Source organism: Pelodiscus sinensis, chromosome 17 (assembly GCF_049634645.1).
Source record: "Pelodiscus sinensis isolate JC-2024 chromosome 17, ASM4963464v1, whole genome shotgun sequence".
NCBI lineage: Eukaryota > Metazoa > Chordata > Testudines > Trionychidae > Pelodiscus > Pelodiscus sinensis.
Window position 1 is genome coordinate 15,849,804 of NC_134727.1, and position 27,704 is coordinate 15,877,507.

At 43.7% G+C, this 27,704-nt stretch overlaps 1 protein-coding gene across 3 annotated transcripts in view; it reads right to left on the reverse strand.

Annotated features, from left to right (window-relative positions):
- The window catches only part of HTR4 (5-hydroxytryptamine receptor 4), a 306,886-nt gene that overhangs the window by 143,396 nt on the left and 135,786 nt on the right, over positions 1-27,704 (reverse strand). For all 3 annotated transcript variants that reach the window (XM_075900214.1, XM_025178986.2, XM_006138098.4), the window contains 2 exons: positions 23,052-23,177; positions 19,573-19,773 (listed from right to left, as the gene is read on the reverse strand). In XM_075900214.1, coding sequence (XP_075756329.1) covers positions 19,573-19,773; positions 23,052-23,177 — 327 coding nt within the window. The remainder of the gene's footprint in view (positions 1-19,572; positions 19,774-23,051; positions 23,178-27,704) is intronic.

The following is a 27,704-nucleotide window of genomic DNA, read 5'->3' on the forward strand; positions in this document are numbered from 1 at the left end:
ATCTTCTTTGTCTATTACTTGGTACCATTATTTCTATTTTTCTATCTTTATCTTCTTTGTAACCATTTTTAAGATCTATATTTTGCTAGTAGTTAAGAAATAGAACAATAGCCATTGCAACCATATGATTTATAAGCTTCCTCAATAAACCTGTAACTGTTTAAGCTTTAACCTGACTCCTTCAGTTGCTGTAACAGAACCAAGCACAATTTAAAAGAACTTCAGCCAGTCTTGGGGACAGATATAGGGAGCCCTGACCGTCGGCTGACACTGACCTAGGACTGAGCCAGGGAAACTGAGCCAGTACAAGTCAGGGGTGTCCGCAGCTAAGATTTCAGCTGTATAGAAAGAGTCACTTTGCCCCCAACACCTCTTGCCCCCCAAAACCATGTAAAACCAAAAGAAAACGGAACCACAGTGTCTGGTATTCAAGATAACCTTCATAGGATGGCAGCCCTAGTTACTGAAAAGGCACCTTCACCTGATAGGTTCACAGGAAGAAGGAAAAATAAGGAGTTCAGCACATTCACTACTCAGACCATCTGGGAGCATTGTGGGGAATGGAAGTAGAAGATGTGGATCATGATGTGGATTCCCACCTTGGGGCACTGATCATGTCTTATTCTGTGTTTGTATAGCACCAATCACAGTGAAGTCCCAATCCTAATTGGGCCCTCTGGGCTCTAGTGATATACTAGTACTACTACTACTACTACTACTAACAATAAACATTCCTTAACCCTAGGAGATCACTCTAAATTATCCCTATGGTTTCCCATGCAATTTTGTTTGAGCTGTGCATATCTGCATACTATGATGAGGGTTGCTCCTCAGATATAACAATCAGAGGCTTACACCCCCAATTCTACCAGGCTGCTGGGGTCCCTTGGGTGTTCTCTGTATTTTAAATCTGCCTGATGTAATGTCAGGCTCACACTACATGCCCATGCCACTTGTTTTATGAAACCCAGAAGAACACAGTTAGACCGAGGAAAATGTATTGCATTTCCACCTGAATCGGCTAAAACAAAAATCCCCATAAAATGTGTGTGGGGGGGAAAAGTAGTCTCTTGCCAGCAGGGTGGAAAGTTTGCCATTTTTGTTTGCTCTTCCTTCACACTATCATAGACAGTGCCTCATACCAGGCAGCTGAACAGCTCTCTGTGTCAGTATCACCAGCTCAAATCTACATTTTATAGCAGGATAGGAACAATTTATTGCCACATTATCTTATGTAAAGCCAACGGCAGGAGAGAGAGAGAACCTGTGACCTTAGGTGCTAAAGCCATGTGCTGCTATCACATGTGCTAGAAGACAGCTGCTGGCTTTCAGCTAAGGCTGTAGAACAGACTTCACTCTCCCGTGTCAGTGGTCTCAGTGCCTCCGAGGTATACATCGAAGCCACCACATTTAGCCAGCATACTATACCGAGGCACAGCAGAACCTAGACTAATTGTACACTTATGCCCTAGTAGCCAGGAAATTCCTGGGAGGCTCTTTCCATAAGAAGTGTGGTGGTTTATATGGCCACCTAGTAGATCACGAAAAGAGCAATCCCATTGAAAGACTCTCCTTTCCCACTTTCCTGTGTCAACTAATTTTTTTCTTTGCAGGTCACATGTTGAGCAATAATCCGGCTACTTAAGAAAACTCTTTTTTTTTTTTGCATTTGCAGGAAGAGGGGAGAGGATTTGTTTGTTTGTGTTCAGTAAAGAACAAAATTGTATATGACCCTCTCAAAAAAAAAAATTGGGAGAACATAAAGTTTTGTGTCCAGAATTCTGCTACTATCTGAAATCTAAAAGGCAGCATCTCAACTTATTTATATAAATGTAAAATTAGATCAACTCTTATTGACTTAAAAGGCTTCACAGAACTGAAGTGCATCTAAGGAACAACCCACTTCATAGTGTATGGATATGGCTCAGAAGTACCAGATTCTTCCATCTTTAACCCTCCTCTTCCTCTTTTCCCCACACACAGCCTTGGTCTACACTAGGGAGTTATTTCAGAATAACCCCCCTGATTTCAAAATAACAAGCAGGCTACGTCTACACTGGCACCCTTTTCCGGAAATGCTTAAAACGGAACAGTTTTCCGTTATAAGTATTTCCGGAAAAAGCACGTCTACATTGGCAGGATGCTTTTCCGGAAAAGCACTTTTTCCAGAAAAGTGTCCGTGGCCAATGTAGATGCGCTTTTCCGCAAAAAAGCCCCGATCATCATTTTCGTGATCGGGGCTTTTTTGCAGAAAAGAAATCTGTGCTGTCTACACTGGCCCTTTTCCGGAACAGTTTTTCCGGAAAGGACTTTTGCCCAAATGGGAGCAGCATCGTTTTTCTGGAAAAACACTGACAATTTTACAGTAGATCGTCATTGCTTTTCCGGAAAAGCAAGCGGCCAGTGTAGACAGCTGGCAAGTTATTCCGGAAAAGAGACTGCTTTTCCGGAATAAGTGGCCTAGTGTAGACACAGCCACAGAGTGTCCACACTACCAAGCCTGTTATTTCAAAATAACAGAATGGTTATTTCGAAATCTGTACTCCTGTTTTCCTTAGAGTTATAGAAATACTTATTTCAATATAGCATTAGTGTGGATGCTCCACTGCTGCTATTTCAAAATAACTACTTCCCAGAATTATTTGAAGTAATTACTCCCTAGTGCTTCCTATGGCTTTAAATCAAGGCAGTACGATCACAATAATGGAGTCTGCCTTGGACTAATTTCAAGGCTCCCCTGTAGTGGAAACACACTATTTTGATTTTGTTATTTGGGGAGTTATTATTTCAAATGTAGTTATTTTGAAATAATTTCCTAGTGTAGACTTGCCCACAATGGCCCCCCAATATTCTGAATAAAGCACTGTCAATTCCTGGTTGAGAATGAAAATGTCCAAAAATGATTTCACCTTAGAAATTGAAAATCCTTGTTAGGAAATGAATGCCCTCTGGTGTCAAGATAATTATTCTGGGGAATAACCCTAAAGGCTATGTCTAGACTGCAAGCCTCTTTCGAAAGAGGCTTTTTCGAAAGTATCTTTCGAAAAAGCTTCTTTCAAAAAAGAGCATCTAGACCGCAAGCAGTACTTGAAAGCAGCAAGTGAGTCTGGATGCTCTCTTTCTAAAAAGCCCTGTTGGCATTCAAGAACGCCTTTTTTCGAAAGAGCACTTTCGAAAAAAGGCGTTCTTCCTCGTGAAATGAGGTTTACCGCCGTCAAAAGAAAAGCCGCATTCTTTCGATTTAATTTCAAAAGAACACGGCTGCAGTCTAGACGCAAGTGAAGTTTTTTCAAAAAAAACCCTGAGTCTGGACACAGCCAAAGAGAACAGATAATTGGAAGTAGGTTAATTTAGCTACTAATACAAACAAAAGCATGCTGCCAAATGGAGACAGAAGATTCCACCATTGTCCCTTGAGGGAAGCAGAGGGGAATTGGCAGCAATAGCAGCAAAATAAATTTATCATATATCTGGGGATTTTGTAAAGATTAGTAAAAGACATCACTTCCCTCGGGCTGTGCCATGACCATCTGCTCTGTTATTTTTCTTTCTACTTTCAGCTCTTGAATTTTGCAGCCACTACATGAATTTTCCTGAAGAGAAAAGAAAATATGGAGCTGAACACTATTATAGAACATTTCTAACATTAGAGCTGTGTCTTCCTCCTGTGAAAATGGTGTTAACTTATTCTGCCTTGTCTTTCTCTTTCCCCAAGGTTTCCATTTCCTATTCACCAAGGCTGCGTCTAGACTGGCAAGAATTTGCGCAAATACTTTTAACGGAAAAGTTTTTCCGTTAAAAGTATTTGCGCAAGAGAGCTTCTATACTGGCATGTGCCTTTGCGCAAAAGCGTTGCGCAAAAGCATCCATGCCAGTGCAGACGCTCTCTTGCGCAAGAAAGCCACGATGGCCATTTTAGCCATCGGGCTTTCTTGCGCAAGAAATTAACTTGGCTGTCTACACTGGCCCTCTTGCGCAAGAATACTTGCGCAAGAGGTCTTATCCCTGAGCGGGAGCGTCGGAGTATTTGCGCAAGAACCACTGATTTTGTATAGTACAAAGTCAGTGTTCTTGCACAAATACTCGTGGCCAGTGTAGACAGGCAGCAAGATTTTGCGCAAAATCTTGCCAGTCTAGACACAGCCCAAGGATATATCTAGACTGCAGAGTTTTTCCGGGAAAGCAGAGGCATTTTTCGGCATCCCTGTAAACCTTGTTTACAAGGAAGAAGGGATGTTCTGAAAGAGGCTTTTTTCCCAATATTTGGCCCAGTGTAGACGGGCTTTTCCAAATGTTAGAAAAGCCTCTTTTAGAAGAAAAGTAGAAAAAGATACACAAATTGCGGTTCGCAATTTGCATATCTTTTTCCAATAGAACTTTGCAGTGTAGACACAGCCCAAGTTGCACTTTGGGAGAATGCTGTAAGATGCAGGCAGGGTTTGTTTGTAATTGGAAAGAGGATAGGGACTTTATAGACTGGTTTTTAATGGTACCAGGTGGAATCTGGGCTATAGAGTCCCATCGCTGTTCATCACTCACTGATAAAATAAGGCACTTTCAGCAAGTCAGAACTCAGATAATTCTCAAAAGGACTCTCTATTAAGCAGCAATGGGCTATGTAAGCTGCTTTCTCACTCGCTCTGAGAAGAAGACAGACTATCTAGCAGTCAGTGTGCAAGCAGCTCCTCAGTGCTATTGGCAGCTCTGCCATTTACATCCTCCGAAAGCAAGCATCTTGACCTCATTATGCCTCTATTTTCTCAGCTGTCAAATAAAGATCAATGCTTACATGCCTATGTTTCCAAAGCCCTCAACCGGTTGTGAAGGGGGAAACTTCTTCAGGAGCAATCCCACTGAACAATTTTGACTTCCCATAGGGCAAACTGCACTTCAAGGCTCTAGAACATCCTCTGGATGTCCTTAGGGTATTGTGTAAATTTCATGTTTGATCATTACATAGATGTTAATTAATGTATGTACATGGCAAAAGGATCCACTGTCATTCTACTGCTCCAACACTCCTCAGATGCAACTGTTTTGCCTTAGCATTTATTTCACAGTAGGAGACGACTTACTGTGACATGCCATGTTTCTACTCCGCTAACATTAGCTCTTAATACACACACACATTGGTTATGTATAGCAAACCTACAAATGTTTCATCGGGGCAGTAAGATGCTCAATCTGGTGCCTAACAGAAATTTAGACTTGATTGAAGATTTTGCTGACTGAGAGACAGCCCAAACATCACTAGGGCAGCACTTGCAGGTAGGTGCAATGGCAGTGGTTACTTTGGCTCCACAGGTAGGAAGGGCATGCTTGCTCTTCACTATGCAGGCTCACAATCTGAGATTCTTGTCAGATCCCCAGCTACTCCAGGAGGCTGATGCAGCATCAGGGCTTTCCCTCCCATCTGTGCCTTGTGAGAAGTTGTGTGACCATTTCTGATTGACGACGTGAGGCCTGGCTGATTTTATCCTCTCCAAGGCAGTCTGCATAGGGGGCTGCTTCTGACAACCATTCTGAAACTTCCGCCTGTTCAGAGCAGTGGCCCAGTTGCCAAGTAATGCCTCCTCTGGGAAGAGTTCTACAATATCAACACTGACATTCAATTCACTCCGCAGAGCATGGAAGGGGCTGTTTTCTGGCTTGGATTCTGTCTTCCTATGTTATTCTCCTCTCCTTGTGCAATATAAGGGCAGCTGGGTGAACAGTCCCTTGCTTTAAGTAGGAGGCATCTTATGGCAAAACAACCTCAGTTAAAGGACCCTTGACTCTGGAACGCACTTCTTTGGTCCACAAAAGCCCAAGTTTGCTGGCATGTAACACCCATTAATTTTCATGAAGGAGTTGGCTTGTAAAGAGATACATCAAAGGAGCTAATTGATAGTCCTACAGATTTTATTGTATTTGAAAGATTTTATTTCTTCTCCTTGGTCTCTTTGTAAGTGATCTCATTGTTTTTATTATATACACATCTAGAGCAGGTTGTTAGATAATACATTAAAAAATTGCACACGTGCATCTGTACATACATACACAGAACTAATTCTGTCCCCCAGCACAAAGAGATGATCAAATAGCATATCCCAGTGGCAAGAAAATCTGGATTCAGTTTAACCATGAACTTCTGACACATTGTGAAAAGCAGTTTATTTCAATACCATTTTCTAATATGTGCATGTCTCTGCATTTCTCTGCTTTTTATATTTTGTTTTCAAGGTCAAGTCAAATGCTTCCGCTGCTTCCCCTCCTGAAGGCAATGCCAAATTCATTTGAGAACTGAGGTCACGGTATACAAGATGTTATCAAATAAAAGTCTTGTAAAGCAGCACCTGCCACCCTTTCCTGAAATCATCAACAGAATGAGTTTTTAAAGTGGATTCTGAGAATTAGATTAACAATGCCATTTCCCAAAAAATATAAGTATACCCATAAAATAAACAGAAGGCAGGGGACCTATGAATCACAGAAAAAATACTAGCTAGAAAAATATACTCCTGTGAAGTCTGAATGAATGGAATAGCAATAGCTAGAAAAAAAATAACATGACAGAAGTGCTCCTGTCAAGAGAATCTTAAAAGAAAAGAGGCCCAATGAGATGTGCCAGGACATAGTATGTGCTCATGCAGAACCTACCTGTCAGGGATGCCGAAATGCCAGTGATAAACCGTGGCTAGATACTAGACAGACTCATAGTCCCCTGGACAGAAATCCTGGCTCTTACATAGCTGCTGTTATCTTCACAGAGCCATCCGTCACTACCACCCCATCTACTTGCAGCACTAAATATAATTTAATGATTCAATATTCTCTTGGGGAGGAGGGGAAACATGATAAATTAAATATTCCTGTCTTTTCCAAGAAACTTTAAACCTTAACTTTGGGAACTCACTGGTGAGAGATCAAGCAAAGGAACATTGCTCTAACTAAAGCTGTATGGAAGGCAGAAATTTTGTTTCACTAAGGATTTAGAGGTTTCCAAACCTGGCTTCATTCAAAATTGGAGAGAATAAAAAATTCAAAATTCTATGGGAAATAAAATTCTGGAACAAAAGTTGTTTTGGTTCATTCAAATCATTTAATTTTCATAAATCTGAAACATTTGAATTTGCTTTCATATTAGGATATTTATATTTATTATTCGCAAAGTGACAGAGGTTCATCAATGTTTATTTTGTATATAATGCACAATGCAAAGTCATTTAAAAATGAAAAACCAAAAAGTGTCCTTCTGAAAAAATGGGACATGCTGACCTTGTCAGAACTTTTTTTCTGGGCTTTTTTTTCAGAACCAAATTTCATGAACCTTTTCAATTTTGACAGAATTACATATTATGATGCAAAATTGTTCTAAGTTTCTCCAGCAGCTCTGGTTCTAACAGAATCCAAGTGAACATTCTGAATGAGAATGAAGCACTGTTAGAAATGCCTGCAGAACCTGCCAAGATCAAACCACTTGGAAACCTTTTCAAGTCTCAATTAATGTTTTTACAAGGGAGAAGAAATAAGCCTTACAAGCCTGAGGGCTGCATTCCAGGTGAAAGCTTTGGAATTGGGATTAGAAATCAGAAGCTGTTGTGAGCCTCCTAAATCCCTTTTATAATCAACAAATGTTGTGTGTGTGGTACATTTGGATTACAGGGTCTGTCCAGCCATTAATTACTATTAGAATGCATGGTGCCGTATACATATTTCTTAGTCTGTAGTAGTCCCATAATAAAATTTTGTGATTATTCTGCAACGTTTAAAAATAATCTGAAGTAAAAAATCAACAAAATTAAAGAAACTGGTTGAATTTAACAAATTCTTTTGGTGGCTGCTAATAATGTGCATAAGAAAGGGGCGTTTTACTTTTCATTTCTGGAACAGAAGTAAAGACATGCTGAAATTTCCATCTTGCCCTACAGTGTTCTCTCTAAGATTTTCCATCCATGAGCGGCGTGAGTTTTGTCTTGTGCGCCAGCAATGAGGTCACGTGCGCTTGTTCAGATGTGTGCCACTGAGGCACCCACCAGTGGCGCAGCTCTGAGACTCTCCCAGCACAGAGACCCTGAGCCCTGCTCCCAGGTAGCACCACCTACACCTAGTGGGGAGAAGGTGAGAAATGGCCCCACTCCAGGGAGCCCTGCTCCCCGGGCAGACTATGTGGAATGCAGGGACTGCCCCAGGCTGCTTCTCGCGGGGCTGCTGTGAGTCCCCCGCTGGGGCAGAGGGAAGCTGCTGCCAGTGCCCAACATTTGCAGGGAGTGAGGTGCTGGGGTTGAGGCAATGACATGTGGGAAGAAGGGGAGGGGGGTGACAGAGGGCTGGGGGACAGGGATCTCCAAGGGATGAAAGAGAGGTGCAGGAGAGGGGAAAGAGTTGCAGGGGGCCACAGCCCCAGAAGCGGCCACACCACAGCCCAGCTCCAGGCTTGGGCAGCTGCCATGTTACCCACCCAGGGAGCAGTTGGGAAGCCACTAAAGGGTCCTGGCCACAGCTCCAGCCCCTGAGAAGGGCTGGAGCTGGCCCCTGGAGCAGCCTCCAGCCAGCCGAGTGGCCCCAGCTGCCGGAGCAGGTCCCAACTGTTGGTCATATGGCAGGCCCCAGCCCCCCCACCCGCTGGAATATGCCCTGGCTGCCCAAGCAGGATCCCGTATCCCAAGCAGGTCCTGCCCCCCCCCCCCCCACAACCACCACGTGGCCTTGGCAGGACCCAGCTACTGGAGCAGATTCTAGCCCCCGGCTATGCAGTCTCGGCAGGTCCCACCCACTGGAGCTGGCCCCGGCCCCCTGCCACACAATAGGTCCTGGCCCCTCATCAGAGCAGGTCCCGGCCACTGGAGCGGCCCCTGGCCACATGGCCTCGAGGCCCCAGAGAAGCAGGAAAGTGAGTGCTGCTGAGTGGCTCTGCGAAGGAGGTGGGCAAGCAGAGAATTTTTTGTGCACAGTTGCGCAGGCACTCACCTTACAGTGAACCAAGTGCCCTGCTGAAAAGGCTCCCAAATCAAAATGTTCACAGCTGGCAATTTGATTTTCAGAGAAGAACATTTGTGTTGAGGTAGTCCCAACAAGTCAGTGGCTAATTTAACAGAGGAGAAATAAAGATTGCAGTCCCTAAGTTGTGAAATGGAGTCTTGAATCTCAGTGTTTGCACCAACTGCTAGTTCAAATGTACATTATTTTTCTTGTAAGGGAGGATTGTAGCAGGAGCCAACTTCTTGAAAGGGAAGATTGATTCATCTCTACCATAAGTCATAAAATATCTAAGGACACTTACTACTCATGAACATCAGGAGTGATATCTGGCTCCATATGTCAATGGGAATTTTGCCATTGACTTCTTTGCTGCCAGAATTTTGCCGAAGGTGTTTAAGATACTCTTTGCAGCCCTTCTGTAGTGTTTTCACAGTATCTCCTGAGCAAGGAGTAGTGTCACTGTTCTAAAAGTGACTGTGCTGGTCACATCACTATGAATGCACTGTATCCATGTTACATACTAAACACAGGGACATATGTGCCTCATGGTTGATAAGCTGGGTATAAGATGAGCTACATAAGAGGTCAAAATTCATATCCAAATCTTGAATATGGATGGCCCATGGGGAAGTTAATGTGCCTCAGTCTTCAGTCATTTTTGCCCCGTGTGCACAAATGGTGTCAGGCTTTTTAATCTGCAAGTAGCATTGCTTTCATTTTGTACACTGGAAAGCCATTGTCTTTTATAGCACAGATGGGTCAGAGGTATGGGAATGTCCGGATTTACTAAAAGCTGCCAGATCAAATTGAGGCGTCAGTGGCACACTACTACAGTGAAGATGACATAGATAATGAAGAATGATGGTCACATAACTCAAAGGAACATAGAAATAAGAGATGAAAAAGACTTTCATACAGTCATTCTGGTGTATCCTCCTACCATGCAGAATTGTTCTCTGCAGCATACTCATGGGTACTTTGTCCAATCTGGTTTTAAATGACTCCCACACCAAGAAGAGGGGCTAACTTTGTTTGTTTGTTTGTTTGTTTGTTTGTTTGTTTGTTTGTTTTTGTGGCAGTTTAGGATAGTTCCTGCATTTCACTAAACTTAAATACTGAGCTGAAGAAGTCTCCTGATACATCTCAGCTGTGTTGGAAAACTAACTAGGAAAAGTTCTGAGACGCCAAAATCCATTGTCACATGATTTCCTTTGGCCATTCTTCCAGGTCGGAAAGTTTTTCCAACACATCCTCTCACCAAGGATCTGCTCACTAAAATAGGTGACTTCGTCCTTCGTCAGTTTGACAGCTGTTATTCTTGGGACTGGGACATTTTCAGAATAAATAACAGTCTAATCTCTGCAGAATCTAATTGAATGGAAAGAACTAGAAATCCCTAACTGGATTGTGGAGTCTCCATTCCTCATGAAACAGAAATGTCCTCTGGTCTCTCTTGCTGGAGGTGAGCACAGGATTTATTGTACCTATTTGCACTGAAACACATAGGCTACATCTACACTGGCATCCCTTCCGGAAAAGGGATGCTAATGTAGCACATCGGAATAGCAAAATCCGCGGGGGATTTAAATATCTCCCGTGGTATTTGCATTAACATGGCTGCTGCTTTTTTCCGGCTTGGAGAAGTAGGAATAAGAGATCCTCCGGAAAAGGGCTTATTTTCCGGAGAATCACGTCTAGACTGGCGCTTTTCTCCGGCTTATCTCCAAGCCGGAAAAAAGCGGCAGCCATGTTAATGCAAATACCGCGGGGGATATTTAAATCCCCCATGGATTTTGCTATTCCGATGTGCTACATTAGCATCCCTTTTCCGGAAGGGATGCCAGTGTAGACACAGCCTTTGGCTGTGTCTACACTGGGCCACTTATTCCGGAAAAGCAGCCGCTTTTCTGGAATAAGCTGCGAGCTGTCTACACTGGCCCCTTGAATTTCTGGAAAAGCAGTGACGATTTACTGTAAGAAATCAGCTGCTTTTCCGGAAAAACTATGCTGCTCCCGCTCAGGCAAAAGTCCTTTTTCCGGAAAACTGTTCCGGAAAAGGGCCAGTGTAGACAGTACAGTAGTCTTTTCTGCAAAAAAGCCCCGATCGCGAAAATGACGATCGGGGCTTTTTTCCGGAAAAGCGCGTCTACATTGGCCACGGACGCTTTTCCGGAAAAAGGGCTTTTCCGGAAAAGCATCCTGCCAATGTAGACGCTCTTTTTCCGGAAATACTTACAACGGAAAACTGTTCCATTTTAAGCATTTCCGGAAAAAGGTGCCAGTGTAGACACAGCCATAACGTGTTAAAAATACAGAGTGAAACCTTGGCCCCTTTGATATCAATGGCAAAACTCACTGATTTCAATGAGGTCAGGATTTTAACCATGGAGTCAGAACAGGTAACATCCCAGGTGAAATTCCTTAATGAAATCTAAGGGAAAAGAGAGGGTCATATATCATGTATGGACAGAGAAAATTTCATCCTATGGCAAATCCATATGCCTTTGGAAAGAAACAGTGTTACACTAGGCTGTTTTTGCTAGCGCTCTGGTCGTAGTTACTTAAGTTCTGTAGCAGGCATTTAAAGTCATTTTGAAAAGAGAATCAAGAAAATTACAGTGCCAGAGAATTACCTGGAATTCTGAGCAGACACAGAACTTGCACTATAGAAATGTCATTCTCTCTGCATGAAGGCATTGAGCAGGGAGATAAATGTGGTGATAATTACCAGTGTCAGGCTGCATTCAACTGCCAGCCTAGAAAGCTTATTTCTCCTCACCTCCCTCTGATTCAAAGCAAAGCACCTTGCACACTGTACACAGGCAACATGTGTATGGAGAGCAAGAGAGAGAGAGTGCGTGCCCAGAAACAGCAGCCTAACATCTGGCAATGACAAGCCTGACAACACTAAACAGAAAGGAGAACTGTGACCTTCTCTTTCAATCATTGCATCTCTCTGTGTCTTACATCTCAAACAGGGGAGGTATGTCTACACTACCCCGCTAGTTCGAACTAGCGGGGTAATGTAGGCATACCGCACTTGCAAATGAAGCCCGGGATTTGAATTTCCTGGGCTTCATTTGCATAAGCGGGAGCCGCCATTTTTAAAACCCCGCTGGTTCGAACCCCGTGCAGCGCGGCTACACGGGGCACAACTAGGTAGTTCGAACTACCTAGTTCGTGCCCCGTGTAGCCGCGCTGCACGGGGTTCGAACCAGCGGGGTTTTAAAAATGGCGACTCCCCGCTTATTCAAATGAAGCCCGGGAAATTCAAATCCCGGGCTTCATTTGCAAGTGCGGTATGCCTACATTACCCTCCTAGTTCGAACTAGGAGGGTAGTGTAGACATACCCGGAGAGAATTTCAGTGCACTCATAATTCATTTAGTTTCTAAGTGCCTTCTGGTTCTTCTCAAACAATTACACCACTGTTTAGTCTAATATTTCCTAGTGACTACATACTAAGGGATTTCTCCTGGGGCCCTGCTGTTTATAACAGTTTATAACTGTCAGGGAGTTCATAAGCAGATGGTTATACGATTTTCTAATGATTTTACTATGGTCCATCCACTTAAGACAGCATCTTATTCCTGGAATTTGCAAATACCAAGGTCCTCAAAATGACTTTGGCTCTTTAACCAAGTAGTATATGTATCATTTACTTTATATTCTAAAAGAATAAGAAGAATATTCTATTTGATGATAGGTTGAAAACCACAGCACATGAAATTTGCAAAACCAGCATATGTCCTATGGAAGTACAAGAATATTTCCTTTGAGGCATTCTAGTGATCAGGCCTGCTGACAGGGAGGGGGCAACGGGAGCAACTGCCCCAGGGCCTGGTGATTCAAAAGGACCTGGGTCTCCCAGCCATCGCCACTGCTATTAGAGCCCCGGGCCCTTTAAATTGCCATCAGAGCCCCATGTGGCACTCTCTGGGTGGCGCTGAAGGCTGGCTGCCCCAGCTCCACCCCTTTCCTCTGAAGGCTCCTCCCCTTCTGGAAGAATGGAGCTGGGCCCCTACTCACTTTGCCCAGGAGTCTGGAGAGTCTGTCACCTGCTGGTGGCCATTTACATGATAAGATTCTCTGTCTGAAGACCTTAAAAAGTGCACTGCTAAGCACCCTCACATCTCACTGACATCAATGGGAAGCTGATGGATCTCTCTACCTTGCAAGAGGAGGCCTTCAGTCTGGCAGGTCACTCACACATTCGATAACGATGAAGGGTGGTGTTTCAGAAGTGAGCACTGGCCTAGGCCTGGTTCCACTGAAGTCAATGAGAGCTTTACCTTAACGGAACAAGGCCAATTCTGCTCTTTCATACCCTAAATCATTAGATTCTCCCCCCTCTCCCCACCATTTTTCAGTCTTTCACCTACTGCATAGGTGCTGGAACTAGGGATGTAGGGACTGCTAGCACAGCCCCGGCTTTACTTAGTTTCCATTATATTCAGAATTTACAATTTGATTCATTGGCTTTTTGCACCACCACTATAAAATTGTCCCGTTGCCCTTGCCTATTAGACTAGCTCTCCACAACAATTATCCTGGCTTGCTAACAGGCACATTTAGGGTTTGTTTGTTTTTTTAACTGTGAAAATGTTATTATCCAAGGAAGTTCATGGATTCAGCTCACGATAGTTACTTGAAGTGCTTCATTCCAGATTGCATACACAAATGGACATTCCCAGAGCAAACACTTAGAGTAAGCTAGGCACTGTACACCAATTAAATACAGTGCCTGCTTCCTAGACCCCCATCGTATTGAATTCACCAGAGTTCCAGCAAGGCTTGCTGGCTGGTAGAAAGCTGAGACCATGTGTTTAATATAGCAAGTAGCTCATATACCAATACTCTCTCCTTGCTCATCTCCCACCCCCGTTTTCACTGTTTCTTCCATTTCTTGCATGTGGTCACTAACTTAGACACTGAGATCTCCGTGCCAGGGCTTGCCATTTATGCTTGTTTGTGCTACATAGCTGGCACAATGGAGACTTGCTCCTAGGCCTCCTGCTGTCACCATGATACACATAACACTAGCACTGGATAGAAACACACAGGCCATGTCTAGACTGCAGAGTTATATCGGGAAAAGATGTGCAAGTTGAAAATGCAGTTTGCGTATCTTTTTGCGCTTTTTTCAGAAGAGGCTTTTCCGAAATTTGGCCGTCTACACAGGGTCAAATTTCAGAAAAACCTCCTATTTTGGAACATCCCTTATTCCTCACACAATGAAGAATACAGGGATGCCGAAAGAACTCATCCGCTTTTTTGGAAACTGTTCCAAAAAAGCAGATGTGTTCCTTGGATGCTGTAGAGCTTTTCTGGGATACCTCTGGAGGTATCCCAGAAAAAACCTGTAGTGTAGACTTAGCCATAGACACATATGCCGCAATATGCAATAAATGCACTTCATTACTATACTGCAGTGGTCTCCAACCATTTTAACCACTAAATCACTTTTTCAATTTAAGTGCAATGTAAGATCTACCTCAAACCCAAATACCCTTGCCCAGCTTCCTTCCCCACCTTCTCTAAGGTCACACCTCTGCTCCACCCCTTCTCTGGGGCCTCACCCTGCTCACTCCATCCCCCTTCCTCCCTGAATCTCATTCACTTTCACAAGGCGGATTGGAGTGCAGGCTCTGATCTTGGGCCAAGGGGTTCAGAGTGTGGGAGGGGATGCCCTGAAGGTAGAGCAGTGGGGTGGGTTCTGGAGTGGCCTAGGGGATAAGGCATTTGGCTGGGGAGTGCAGGGCTGGGGGCTCAAATCCCTCCCTTCCTTCCACCCAACTTGGGCGTGGTGGGACAGCCAACACATGCTGTCCCACAGATAGAGCTGACTCCTGCATATGGAAAGCAGGATAAGGGACCTGCTGAAGGTGGAGAGGTGCAGTGGGATCTCCAGTGAATTCAGGGATAGGGCATTAGCCTCTGGACTACAGGGTGGTGGACTCGAGTACCCCCTTGCCTCCACTCAGGCAGTGGCCTGGCAGCCAACACCTGTTGCCCCAGGGATGGAGCTGGTGCCCACATTAGGAGGGAAAAATAAGGGACACCCTAAAAGTAGGGTGGTTCTGGAGTGGCTTAGGGGATAGGGCCCTGCCCCATCCTGGGGAGCACAGAGTGGTGTGTTGAAGTCCTGCCCCCCCCCCCCCATCCTGGGAGCAGCCAACACTGAACAAGGGACCCTCTGAAGGTAGGGTTGGTTCTGGGGTGGCCAAAGGGCTAGGGCATTCATCTGGAGAGCGCAAGGTGGGGGGCTTGAGTTGGGTCCCCTCTCCGCTTACCCTGGGAGTGACCAGACAGCTAACACAGCATAAGGGGCCTGCTGGGGGTAGTTTGAGTCAAAGGTATTGAGTGGACTAGAGGCTATCACAGTCCCCAGGGAAGCACAGGGTGGGGGGTTCAAGTCCTGCCTACCCTTAGAGCATCTAGACAACCAACCCCTGGGATGTACCTGCCTCCTGCATTAGGAAGGTGGGAGGGAGCTTGAGTGAACTAGGGTAAATGGCATTTGCCTGGGGAGGGCAGGGTTGTGGGGTTTGAATCCCATCCCCCAGACGACCAGACAGCTGCCCCAGGGCTGGAGCTGGCCCCTGCATTAGGAAGGCAGGATAAGGGACCCTCTGAAAAGGGGGAGGTTGGGTGGGTTCTGGAGTGGCTTAGGGGATAGGACATTCACCTGGGCAGCAGAAGGTGGGGGGCTTAAGTCTGGTTCCTCCTCTGCCCACCCTGGGAGTAACCAGACAGCCAACACAGGATAAGGGACCCTCTGACGGTAGGCAGGCAGGGACCATTGGTTCTGGAGTGGTCTAACAGATACGGCATTGGCCTGAAAGAATGGCAGTGGGGTGGATTCTGGAGTGACCTCCAGGCTAGGGCACAGCCTCTGGAGCATAGGGTATTGGGCTCATTCCCACTCCCCTCTGCCCATTCAGGTAGGATCTGTGCAGCCAACCCCTGCTTTACCTGGCTCCTGCAATAGGAAAGCAGGAAAGCAGGATAAGGGATCCTCAGGAGGTGGGGTGGGTGCTTGAGTGGCCTAGGTTATATGGCATTTGCTTGGGGAGGGCAGAGTTCTGGAGTTCAAGTCCCATCCCCCAAGTGGCCAGACAGCTGCCCCAGAGATGGAGCAACAGAGTCAAGGCAGGCTTACTCATGTCCTGGCCCTGCACCACTCCTGAAAGCAGCTGGCATGTGCAGGAATGGTGTCTGCACACAAGGACATCATGTGGAGACCTCCTGCTCTGATTTTCTCAGGGACATGCCAGTCATGTCCAGTCATGTCCAGGAGCACAATTACCATAGAGATAATGACTCCAGCCACGACAGGTTAGGCATTTTAGATCTCACTCCTCAAAGAATTAAATTTAAGCATAAGAGAGAAATGAAAGTTATGAAATACACAGACCAGTCACAAACCAAAACTAACCCACTTTGCAAGCAGTAAAAATAGTAACAGCCCCCCCATGTACGTATTGGGTCAGGAGATGAGAGGAAAGACCAGTGTGTGTTTGTGAGAATGAGACACACACACAGTGTGTGAGAGTGACAGAGATTTGTATTGTCACGCTCCCTCCATCCCCTTCTCTGTGTGGAGACAGGGTACAGGAGTGGGGGTGAAGAAGGACATCCTGACCTCAGTGAACCCCCTCTTCTCCCTCCCACACGTTGCACTGCAAGCAAGAGGCTCCCAAGGGGCAGCTTCAAGGCAGAAGGCAGGAGCAACATGACAGTGGGTAGAGGGGCAACTGAAGCACCAGCACTTGCGAGCTTCCCGGCCAAACCAGTAAGGATCAGCTGTCAGAGGCTCCAAGATCTACTGGTAGATCCCGATCTACTGGTTGGTGACCACTGCTATACTGCAACAGACTCTTCTGCATCCACTGCCAGATCAGTGGTACCCATCACTTCCATATGCATTGTTCAGTGCTTGCACTTCAGCCTTGTGATTGTAAAGTCTCCTCCTTCATCGTTAATGATGAGCTTCCCCTTTAGACTCCCACTCACACTCTTACATTTCCCCTCACTTAACTCACATCACTTCTAAACTGCTTTCCCCTCTTCCTCCTGGAACTGAATTTGCTCTGTTCCCGCCCTCACCCCATCCCCATAGGCCCAAGTCATTAGGAGTAAGTGGGTCCACAGCATCTGGCTGCAAATACCTTTTAACCTGATGCATGGCATGTACTTTAGCAACCCTTGTTTTATTGGGCAGGCTACATACTGTGAATTTCAGATTTATTTGCAAAAACCTCTTTCCATATAAAACTGCTCATTGCAAGATCTGCATCCCCAATACCTTTGACTCAAACTACACATCTGTATTTGAGTCACTGTTGCTTCTGTTACAGTCAAGGGCTACGTCTACACTGGCCCCTTTTCCGGAAGGGGCATGTAAATTTCACCAGTCGTCGTAGGGAAATCCACGGGGGATTTAAATATCCCCCGCGGCATTTAAATAAAAATGTCCGCCGCTTTTTTCCGGCTTTTAAAAAAGCCGGAAAAGAGCGTCTACACTGGCCCCGATCCTCCGGAAAAAGTGCCCTTTTCCGGAGGGTCTTATTCTTATACTTTGAAGTAGGAATAAGACTCTCCGGAAAAGGGCACTTTTTCCGGAGGATCGGGGCCAGCGTAGACGCTCTTTTCCGGCTTTTTTAAAAGCCGGAAAAAAGCGGCGGACATTTTTATTTAAATGCCGCGGGGGATATTTAAATCCCCCGCGGATTTCCCTACGACGACTGGTGAAATTTACATGCCCCTTCCGGAAAAGGGGCCAGTGTAGACGTAGCCAAGATGTGTAGTTTGAGTCAAAGGTATTGAGCATTTTCCCTGTTGATTGTCACAGAGCTTCTGTCAGGAGTCATGTCCGTACGACCCACTGGGTTAATTAAAGGCTGAAGGATCATAGAATCATAGAATACTAGGACTGGAAGGGACCTCGAGAGGTCATCGAGTCCAGTCCCCTGCCCTCATGGCAGGACCAAATACTGTCTAGACCATCCCTGATAGACATTTTTCTAACCTACTCTTCAATATCTCCAGAGATGGAGATTCCACAACCTCCCTTGGCATAGTGTTTGACTATCCTGACAGTTAGGAACTTTTTCCTAATGTCCAACCTAAACCTCCCTTGCTGCAGTTTAAGCCCATTGCTTCTTGTTCTGTCCTCAGAGGCCAAGATGAACAAGTTTTCTCCCTTCTCCTTCTGACACCCTTTTAGATACCTGAAAACAGCTATCATGTCCCCCCTCAATCTTCTCTTTTCTTAACTAAACAAACCCAGTTCTTTCAGCCTTCCTTTCATGTTCTCTAGACCTTTAATCATTCTTGTTGCTCTTCTCTGGACCCTCTCCAATTTCTCCACATCTTTCTTGAAATGTGGTGCCCAGAACTGGACACAATACTCCAACTGAGGCCTAACCAGTTGCTGCGGCAGTCAAAAAGGCAAATAGAATGTTAGGAATTATTAAGAAAGGGATAGAAAATAAGAGACAGAATATCTTACTGCCCCTGTATAAAACTATGTTATGCCCACATCTTGAGTACTGTGTACAGATGTGGTCTCCTCACCTCAAAAAAGATATTTTGGCCTTGGAAAGAGTTCAGAAAAGGGCAACTAAAATGATTAGGGGTTTGGAACAGGTCCCATATGAAGAAAGGCTAAAGAGACTGGGACTTTTCAGTTTGGAAAAGAGGAGACTGAGGGGGGGATATGATAGAGGTCTATAAAATCATGAATGGTGTGGAGAGGGTGATTAAAGAAAAGTTATTCATTAGTTCCCATAATATAAGAACTAGAGGACACCAAGGGTATATCTAGACTACATGGCTCCATCGGCGGAGCCATGTAGATGAGTTTACCAGACACAGGAAAATGAAGTGGCGAATGAGGTTTAACAACTAATACAAATTAAGGGCTTTACTTCGAACTCCCATCAATTTCCAAAATGGTGACCACCTGGGAACATGCTAATGAAGTTTAACTCCCATGCTTCATTTGCAATTTCGGTCGCCTTCGTTAGCCTCCCTAGTTTGAATTAGGGGGCTAGTGTAGACATACCCTAACTGGACAAACTTTAAAAACCACAAATAGCCTTGGGGACATGAGCTTCGTTGAAACGAATCAGACTAGTTGATAATCAAGTCCAGCATTAGCCTCCAGACCTTCTATTTCAAAATAAGACAAATTCCTACTAAAAGTGTACAATCCTGCACCAAGAAGGAATAGCCCCTTTCTGACTGCCAGGAGTCTCTTCTGTAAAACGTGAATTAAATCTCTTTATTTTTCTAAAAAAGGGAGAACATGCTTTTTGCAAGATACTGAGCTGATCCTCAGCTCCTGAATGATACCAATTTGCACCAATGGTGATGAGTTCTGTCAATATAAATAACACCTTTCTTCAACCCTCGTTACACTGATGAAGCTTCATTAGCTGCTACAGTAAGATGTTTATGGCTGTGCTATGCATTATACAATGTATTTATACATGCCTCAGAGCTGAGAAAGAAACCCTGGATATGTTTCTTAAGACCTAATGGTTTGCATCCTGTCAAAAAAAATGGCTGACAAGAAATGCATTTGTACATATCTTTCTGCTCATACCTGTCTAGGGAGATACAGCACAGGTGAAGGATTGATGCTGTGGTGAGCAGGACATCTAGAGATGTTCGGACCAGGCAGAACATCTCTCCATAAATCCATTTATCCTGAACCAGCTCAATGGCTCCAAAGGGCATCACCAGCACAGACACCAGCAGGTCCGCAAAGGCAAGTGAGACAATGAAATAATTGGTCTTGATTTTCCTACAAGACATATATTTAGAAAAATCAGTGGGGATGCTTAGGCAATGGGACTTCAGCTTTCTGCCTTCTGCCCCAGCAAGTCTCTGCAGATCTCTGAAACATGCTCATGGCCTCCCAGAGGGCCCTGGATAACCTGGTTAAGAACCACTGTCTTCAGGTATGTCTACACTGAGTCAGAGCAATGACTGTGGGACATACACACATATACCTATCCTAACTTTAATCTAGCTAGTGTGAATATAATAGCAGAGAAGCCGTAGCAGCACTGTCCAAGCCCTCGCGGGACCCACGGTATGTACTTGAACAGTTAACCTGTGCTGTTATGGCTTCCCTGCTATTGTCTGAGCTAGCTAGATCAAAGCTAGCTTGGCTATGTTAGTAAGTGCTGCAGTCTCACCTCTAATTGCAATATAGGTGCGCTCTTAAACACACCCTCTTCTCCTTCCCCTCCTCTCAGTCCATACGGAAAGAGGGTCTAGCAACTTGCAAAGATTTATAAAGAAAAGTCATTTTGTTTCTAGATTTGAGGGCCAACTAACTGTTCATCAGGTTCCCTGAAAAACTGCAGCCAAAGTAGGATACAGAGACATCATGGTAACAACATAAGGGTATGGCTAGACTACAAGCCTCTTTCGAAAGAGATCATATAGATATCCACAAGACTTTTGAAAAAGTGATCAGCTGAGAGCACTCAGGCAAACTGGACGCTCTCTTTCGAAAAAGCCCTGTTTGCGTTCAAGAACGCCTTTTTTCGAAAGAGCTCTTTCAAAAAAAAAAAAAAAAAGGCTTTCTTCCTCAGCTATGTCTAGACTACATCTCTCTTTTGAAAGAGGGATATAAATTAGACAGATTGAAAGTGCAAATGAAGCATGGATTTAAATATCCCGTGCTTCATTTGCATATTCGTGTCCGATCGCTGTTTCAAAATAGGGTATTTCAAAAATGAAACTGCAGTATAGACACAGTTCTTTCAGGAAAAAAAACCCTTTTTCGAAAGATCCCATACTGCTGAAAAAATTAGGAGTACGGGATCTTTCAAAAAAGGGTTTTTTTTCAAAAGAACCACATCTAGACTCAGTTTCATTTCTGAAATACCTTTTTTCAAAACAGTGTTCGGATGCAAATATGCAAATGATGCACAGAATATTTAAATCGACGCTTCATTTGCACTTTCAATCTGCCTAACTTACATCCCTATTTCAAAAGAGGGATGTAGTCTAGATGAGCCCCTCATAAAATGAGGTTTACTGCTGTTGAAAAAACTGCCACGTTCTTTCAATTTAATTTTGAAAAAATTTTCTTTTTCAAAAAATCTATGTAGTCTAGACATAGCCTAAAAGGCCTGAGCTCCAACTACCTAATAGGAACTTCTGTAGTGATAAGGTGGAAAGTGTGGGACTTCAGGAAATGAGTTGGTGACAACACTGTGCTTGAATAGCTCCTCCAAGGCATGCAGGACAGGTGGAAGGAGCGGTTGGGGGAACACTAAGAAAGAGTCTTTTGTGAAACATTCAAACTTTCCTCAGCACTTTTAGTGCGGCCCACAACCCAGTTAAAGCTAACATGCCGGTATCAGGATGGGAGCTCTCTGAAGCTGATAGTCAGATGAACTGCTAGTTAGCAGGTTCCCCAGTTATTAGGTTAGTATGGGAAATGCTCTGCTTAATATACCTCTGCCCTGAGTCTCATTAGATTACATAACCTGCAGCTTTATCACAGAAGCAAAGTCCTCACATATAATTTGTTTGTCCCTTTGGTAAACTGTGTACTATTAGGCAACTGCTAATTTTATTACCCGCACATTAATCATTATTAATCTGAATTTTTATTTCTGTTTTCTAAGGAAGACAGTTGAGAAAGATAATGGCTGCAGGGTTAGACTCATTGGCAGAGCTGTGTGAAATCTCAGGGCTGGAGCAGCAAGCAGTACAGCAGGTCAGGGTAGAGCTGCATTAGCAGAGCTGAGGCAGGTGGGGCTTTGTTGGAAGATATGTGGACTTGAAGTGCTTTCATTCATGTGCACTGAGGTGCATCTGCAGACTCCAAAGGCTATAAACTATCACTAGAGTAACCACATCTTGGCAGGGGGTTGGGTGCCCACATGTTTTTTCTAAGATGGGTGCCTCTTTTCTTTAGGTCCTTTGAAAACCTTACTGTATGTCTCATGGCTTCCTGATAATATGCTAATTGTTACAGAAAGGCTCATGCTCCCTGCATTTTTCTGACGCGTTTTGTGAAAAAGGAACTGGAATAGGAAAGTAGGGTTGCCAGGTGTCTGGTTTTGAACTGGACAGTCCAGTATTTGAGCTTTCTGTTCAGGAAACAAATTGAGAAAATATAAATGTCCGGTATTTTCTAAATAAGATGTAATGTAGATTGTGATGTCATGTCAAGTATGTCCAGCATTTTTGTTGAAACCATCTGGCAACCCTATAGGAAAGGTAAGAACCTGCAATGCTTCTCCATAGTGCCCCATATGGCTTTCTGCAAGTGATTTATTTGTTTTTGGTGGCTGGGGTGCTAAAAATATAGTACTTCTACATAGCAACATTATTTCGAAATAACTGGTGTTATTTTGAAATAACTTAGTCCACAGCTACACAGCAGGCAGTTATTTTGAAATAATGTTGATATACTGTCAAACTGGAGGACTTCTTGCTCCGACTCCTATAACCCTCATTGTCCGAGGAGTAAGGAAAGCCAGAGGAAGAGTGCTCTATTTCGAAATAAATGCTGTGTAGACACTCCCTATTTCAAAATAGACTAACCGAAGTGTTGGAGTATAAGCTTTCGTGGGCAAAGACCCACTTCCTCAGATGCAACTGACGAAGTGGGTCTTTGCCCACAAAAGCTTATGCTCCAACACTTCAGTTAGTCGATAAGGTGCCACAGGACTCCTCGCTGCTTTTGCAGATTCAGACTAACATGGCTACCCCTCTGATATTTCAAAATAAGCTATGCAATTGACGTAGCTCAATTTATGTAGCTTATTTTGAGTTAAGCCCTGCTGTGTAGACATACCCATAGTGACTGGATAATAAAACAATCACACTTCTGCATTGCAAATCTGAGTCCAGACACAGTGAAAACAATATCCAAGACTGACTTTCCTGTGACCACTGGGAGAAGGAAGGTGAGAGCATTCTTTATTACAGTGTTTTATGTTTTTAGTTGTATGTTGTTGGCTTTGTTCCCTCCACCCCTTGCAAGTTACATGGCTCTGTCCTTGTAAAATTCTCCTAAAGCAGGAGACTGAGCGGGCTTGTATGTCGGCTCACCTGAGCTGCCTGTCTCTGCATACAGCTACCATCACCAGCAAGTTCCCCAGGATGGCCATGAGTATAACCGCCGATATGAAGGTGAGCAGGGCAATCTTCTCTGCCACACCAAACCCCTCAGTCGAACTGGAAACCATAAAAAGAGAATGCATCAGAGGAGGGTCTTCAGCCACAACATTAAGCAAATAACTTCAGGTAGATGCATTTGTTTAAACAATTCTTTCTGATCACACTTTTCTCTGAAATTTGCCTCTCTGCCTCAGCAATAGCTGTTGAGGGTTTTTTTGTTTTTTTGTTTTTTTTTGGGGGGGGGGGGATATTCAGGCCCCAAATCCTTCAGCTTTGCATTTTATAATATGTACAAATGAAAATGTCTAAATTCTAGTTTATGGAAATTATATGGGACATGTATGTGTTCTGGACAGGTGAGAGGAAAAATTTATACGTAAAATATCTGCAAATTTTCTGTCTGCTCTTGTTGACCCTGGGACTAAATAAATTGATTACAAAGGACTAATTTTTAGGTGCTGAATTTGAAGACAAAAAGGCCCAATTATGATAGGTAAGTAACGGTATTCAGTATTTTATGAAAATCAGGGAAGTCGAGTACAGCTGGCTTCATTTTTTCTTTTTTTTTCTTCAGTAAAACTATTTTTTTAATTGAAAAGCTTTTTCTTTTTTCAAAAATTTCAGTTCTTTCATAAAAACTGAAAACTGGCTTATAATTTTGAAATTTTGAATTTACACACTGTTTTTGCTCCTTTTTTCCCCACTGAATATAATAGAATGAGTGATGTCCATGTTGTTGTTATTTAACGTTTTGCTATTGTTATTTTGTAATTTTCAAAAAGTTACTAAGTAGAAAAAGGAAAAAAGGAAAAATCTGAAGAAGGGTTAAAATACTTAACCCTAGACATGCTTAATTTTTTTATTAATGGGGGAAAGTAAAGGAGAAAAATATGAAAAGTTGATGTTTCAAAGATTCAAATATCGGAAATTTCAATTTTTTTAAAAAAATATAAAAATGTAAAAAAAATGGGAAAAATACAGATTGTTCTGTTTTGAGCCCTTCAGAACAAGATCAACATACTGAAATATTTAGTGAAATTATTTTTTCATTTTTTTTTAACCTACTCTCCTACATATCTACAAAAAGTACTTAAAATCTAAGACATCCAGAACTATTACATACTTTTGAAAAGGACAAACAGCATAGCCTCCAGTGGCCGGGACACCAGAGGCAGCAGGGCTAGGGCTTGGGCCCTCCTGGAGCTGGTGCCAAGGACTCTGGGCTGCAACGGGGTCACTGGACGCAGTTTTGTCCCTGGGATCCATCATGCGGTGCAAAATCATGGTGCAACACATATGATTAAAATTGCATTGAAATTTGTCCGTGAAGTAGGGATTTAAGCAGAATGTATCAATAAAATAGTGTATCTTCCTCTAATGTGCAGAAGAATTTAAAATACTTGCATTTTAGTGTTTTTACCAGGAAATTACAGCTGTGCACCCTTAACCCTGAGTTTAGCAGGATTTTGTGCTGAAAATATTTATTAGTATACGAGGGAGAGAGGAGAAAATTTGTTTTGTCTTAATTACAAGCCTTTTGTACTTGCTAGGAAGATGTGTTATACAGTACTCAGTAGAACAGTTGAGGTTAAATGCAATAAATACAGTTCACCAACTTCATATTTTGGAAACACAGACTTTAGTTTAGATTGGTTTACTCACTTATTTTTTTAACCACACCACTACTGGTTATACTCTCCTGAAGCCAATTAAGCTAGATTACAAAACAAGTTCAGAAGAAAGTATTACAACTAACGTTAGGCTCAAAACAACTCCCAGATTCATACCCTCCAGCCTCCCTCCCCCCCCCCCAAGATTTCCATCTGACACCATCTATGAGAAAATGTGATGTTGTAGCTTTTAATACCACAGTTTTGTATGCTTTCAGATTGGGGACCTTCAGAGTTTAACTCGCATCAGCCAATTGGCTGCTCCTAGATATCTACAGGATTCCATAGTAAAAGTTCCAAGCCAAACGGAGGCTGCATTTTGGGAGTAACACCAGTGCACCGTGGATGGCAAGTCTGCAGATATTTAGGGGGTGGTGTTAATCCAGTAGGCCTTTGCCTCCTGTCATCACTGACCACTCCAGTACACAGTGTGGCCACAGCAGGAGTACTGCATTCTTTTTGCCCACAGAAGAGACTTTTGATGCTGGTATTATTGAAACCTCTAGGGCAATGAAACCTGAAGTTTTTCACCCTTCTGTGAAAAGGATCAGATTTAACTATAGGTGAGTTCAGCAGGAAAAAAAATTGCCAATTAGGAACTGCAAACCTTTCACAGATTTCCAAGACAAGAATGGGGTTTCTTTAGCACCTGAAGGAAACAGCTCTTAATTAGGGAGATGTCTGCTGAACTCAACACAACTTCAGTGAGGGCAATTAAAGCTTAGAGGATCACCAACATGTGTCTCTTGTTCCATTCAAAAATGTTGACACGTCTCCACTGTAGCACAATTTCAGTTTCATAGCATGTGTTGAGAAACTCTGCTTCCAGCTGCTTTGGGTGTTGGTTCTTGGACAGCTGCTGAAATGCGTGGTTTTATTTTTTCAGTCCCCATGATTATCCTCACAGAGATTTTAATCACTGGCTGCAATTTAGCTAACCGTGTCCTCCTTCACACATCGGCTATGTCTATACTCGCAGCTTCTTGCAAGAGAAATATGCAAATGAGGCTAAGTGTGGAATATCGCTGAACCTCATTTGCATACCTAATGAGCTGCCATTTTTGCAGAAGAGGCTCTTGTGCCAGAAGGAGCTGTCTACACTGCCTCTTCTTGCAAAAGAAAAACCCTCTTGCGCATTGCCGTTACGCCGATTGTTTTCAGGAATACAGCATTGCACAAGAGGGATTTTGTAGCTCAAGAAGGTACAGTAAAGACAGCTCCTTCTGGCTCAAGAGCCTCTTCTGCAAAATGGTGGCTTATTAGGTATGCAAATGAGGCTCGGCGATATTCTACACTTAGCCTCACTTGCATATTTCTCGTGCGAGAAACCGGGAGTGTAGACATAGCCCTCCTGTCCTCCTCTACCCTAATTCTGAGAGCTCTCATAGCATGGTCAATACTAGCTCCCGGCAGCTTTCTATCTAGGCACCATAAATTCACCAATTCAAAGCTAGACAAATGTTACCATTTACTGCACTTCTAGACAGACAAGACAATTGGTGGATAAGGTAACCAAGCTGATTATTGGAATCTAAACTCCTTGCTCCTTCCGTCTAATCCCAGAGTGCCAGGCCATCATCCATCATGAGTCAGTCATCATATGGATGATCTAAGAAATGGAGTGTAAAAGAGGTCTTCTAGTTCCTTGGACATTCTCCCTCTTCCTACTTGCTTATATTTACATTTGATTTGAAAGAGTTTCTTTACCACAGAAATAAAGATTTTCTGATAGGAGAAAAGATGCTGGTAATTATGACAATTTAATCTGCCTTGTAGCACTGTGCTTTGGAAAAGAACAAGAAAACAGCAAACGAGAATAAATCCTTGTCTGGTGTGAATTATGCAGAACTAGAAAGGACAAGATAATTTTCATCTTTTAGAGATGCACAAAACTCTCTCCCCTTTGTTCAATAATTCCGTGAGTGGCTACTGCACAGCTGGGAAAGGTTATGCAGTTGCCAAATACAAGTATGTTGAGCAAAACTGCATGTCAGAACACCAAGCTTTATTAATAATGTTCCTCAGCACAGGAAGGCACTGTGTATATGGGGCGCGGAGGAGGGGAAAGACAACTTCAAAGGCAGCCTTATAGCTACACGATCACTGGCTGGAACACAGTGGGACTAAAAGCAGCTAGAAACAACGGCATCGCAATGATCAAAGGCACCTTGATTAGGGAGCTGTAATTGTGGCTGCCTGAATGGATTATTCAAAATAGACTAATGGTAGCTCAATGGCTGCATCTGTGAAACAAAATGTCAGGCTACATTGAATATCTTGATACAAAAGATGTTCCTCTTTCTCCTGGGGGAGGCTGGCAGTATACAGCAAAGATGATCATGGGTTAATTTATACAGAGCATAGTTGTTCATGGTGCTAGGTGTTTGTTTGCCTTTTTAAGAACTATTTTTTAAGAATTGTCTATTTTATCTATCTCTGTCCCACCTTCATGATGCCCATCATCACGGCTTCGGAGCACTTCTCCAAATTCCGAAGTGTATGTAAGAAGATGTATGCATTTCTTTCTCCTTCTGTCAGCAGAGATAAGGTGTTGGCTGGTCGGTTAGTGCTGCTGGGGTAGGAAAAGGAGGGTGAAAGAGTAATGGGACTTGCATTTTGGACTGAAGGTGCCAATGTTTGCAATTGTTTACTGTCCTGCCCCCACCCAAATAGAGAGGCAGCAGCACGGAGGGTGAAGGGTGCAGGTTATGATGGCGTGTTGGGGTTTCCCCATCTCTTGCACCCCCGTAGTGGCACGAACAGACTCCGCCAGCCAGTAGGACTGAGGGAGTTTATTGCTTCTCCAAGATACAGCACAGCACAGATGCAATCTGGTTACAGGAACTGGGGCTAGGAGGCCTCAGGGCAACCCCCTTGAGATGGGGGGTGGCTGGGCCCTACAATCCCAACCCCC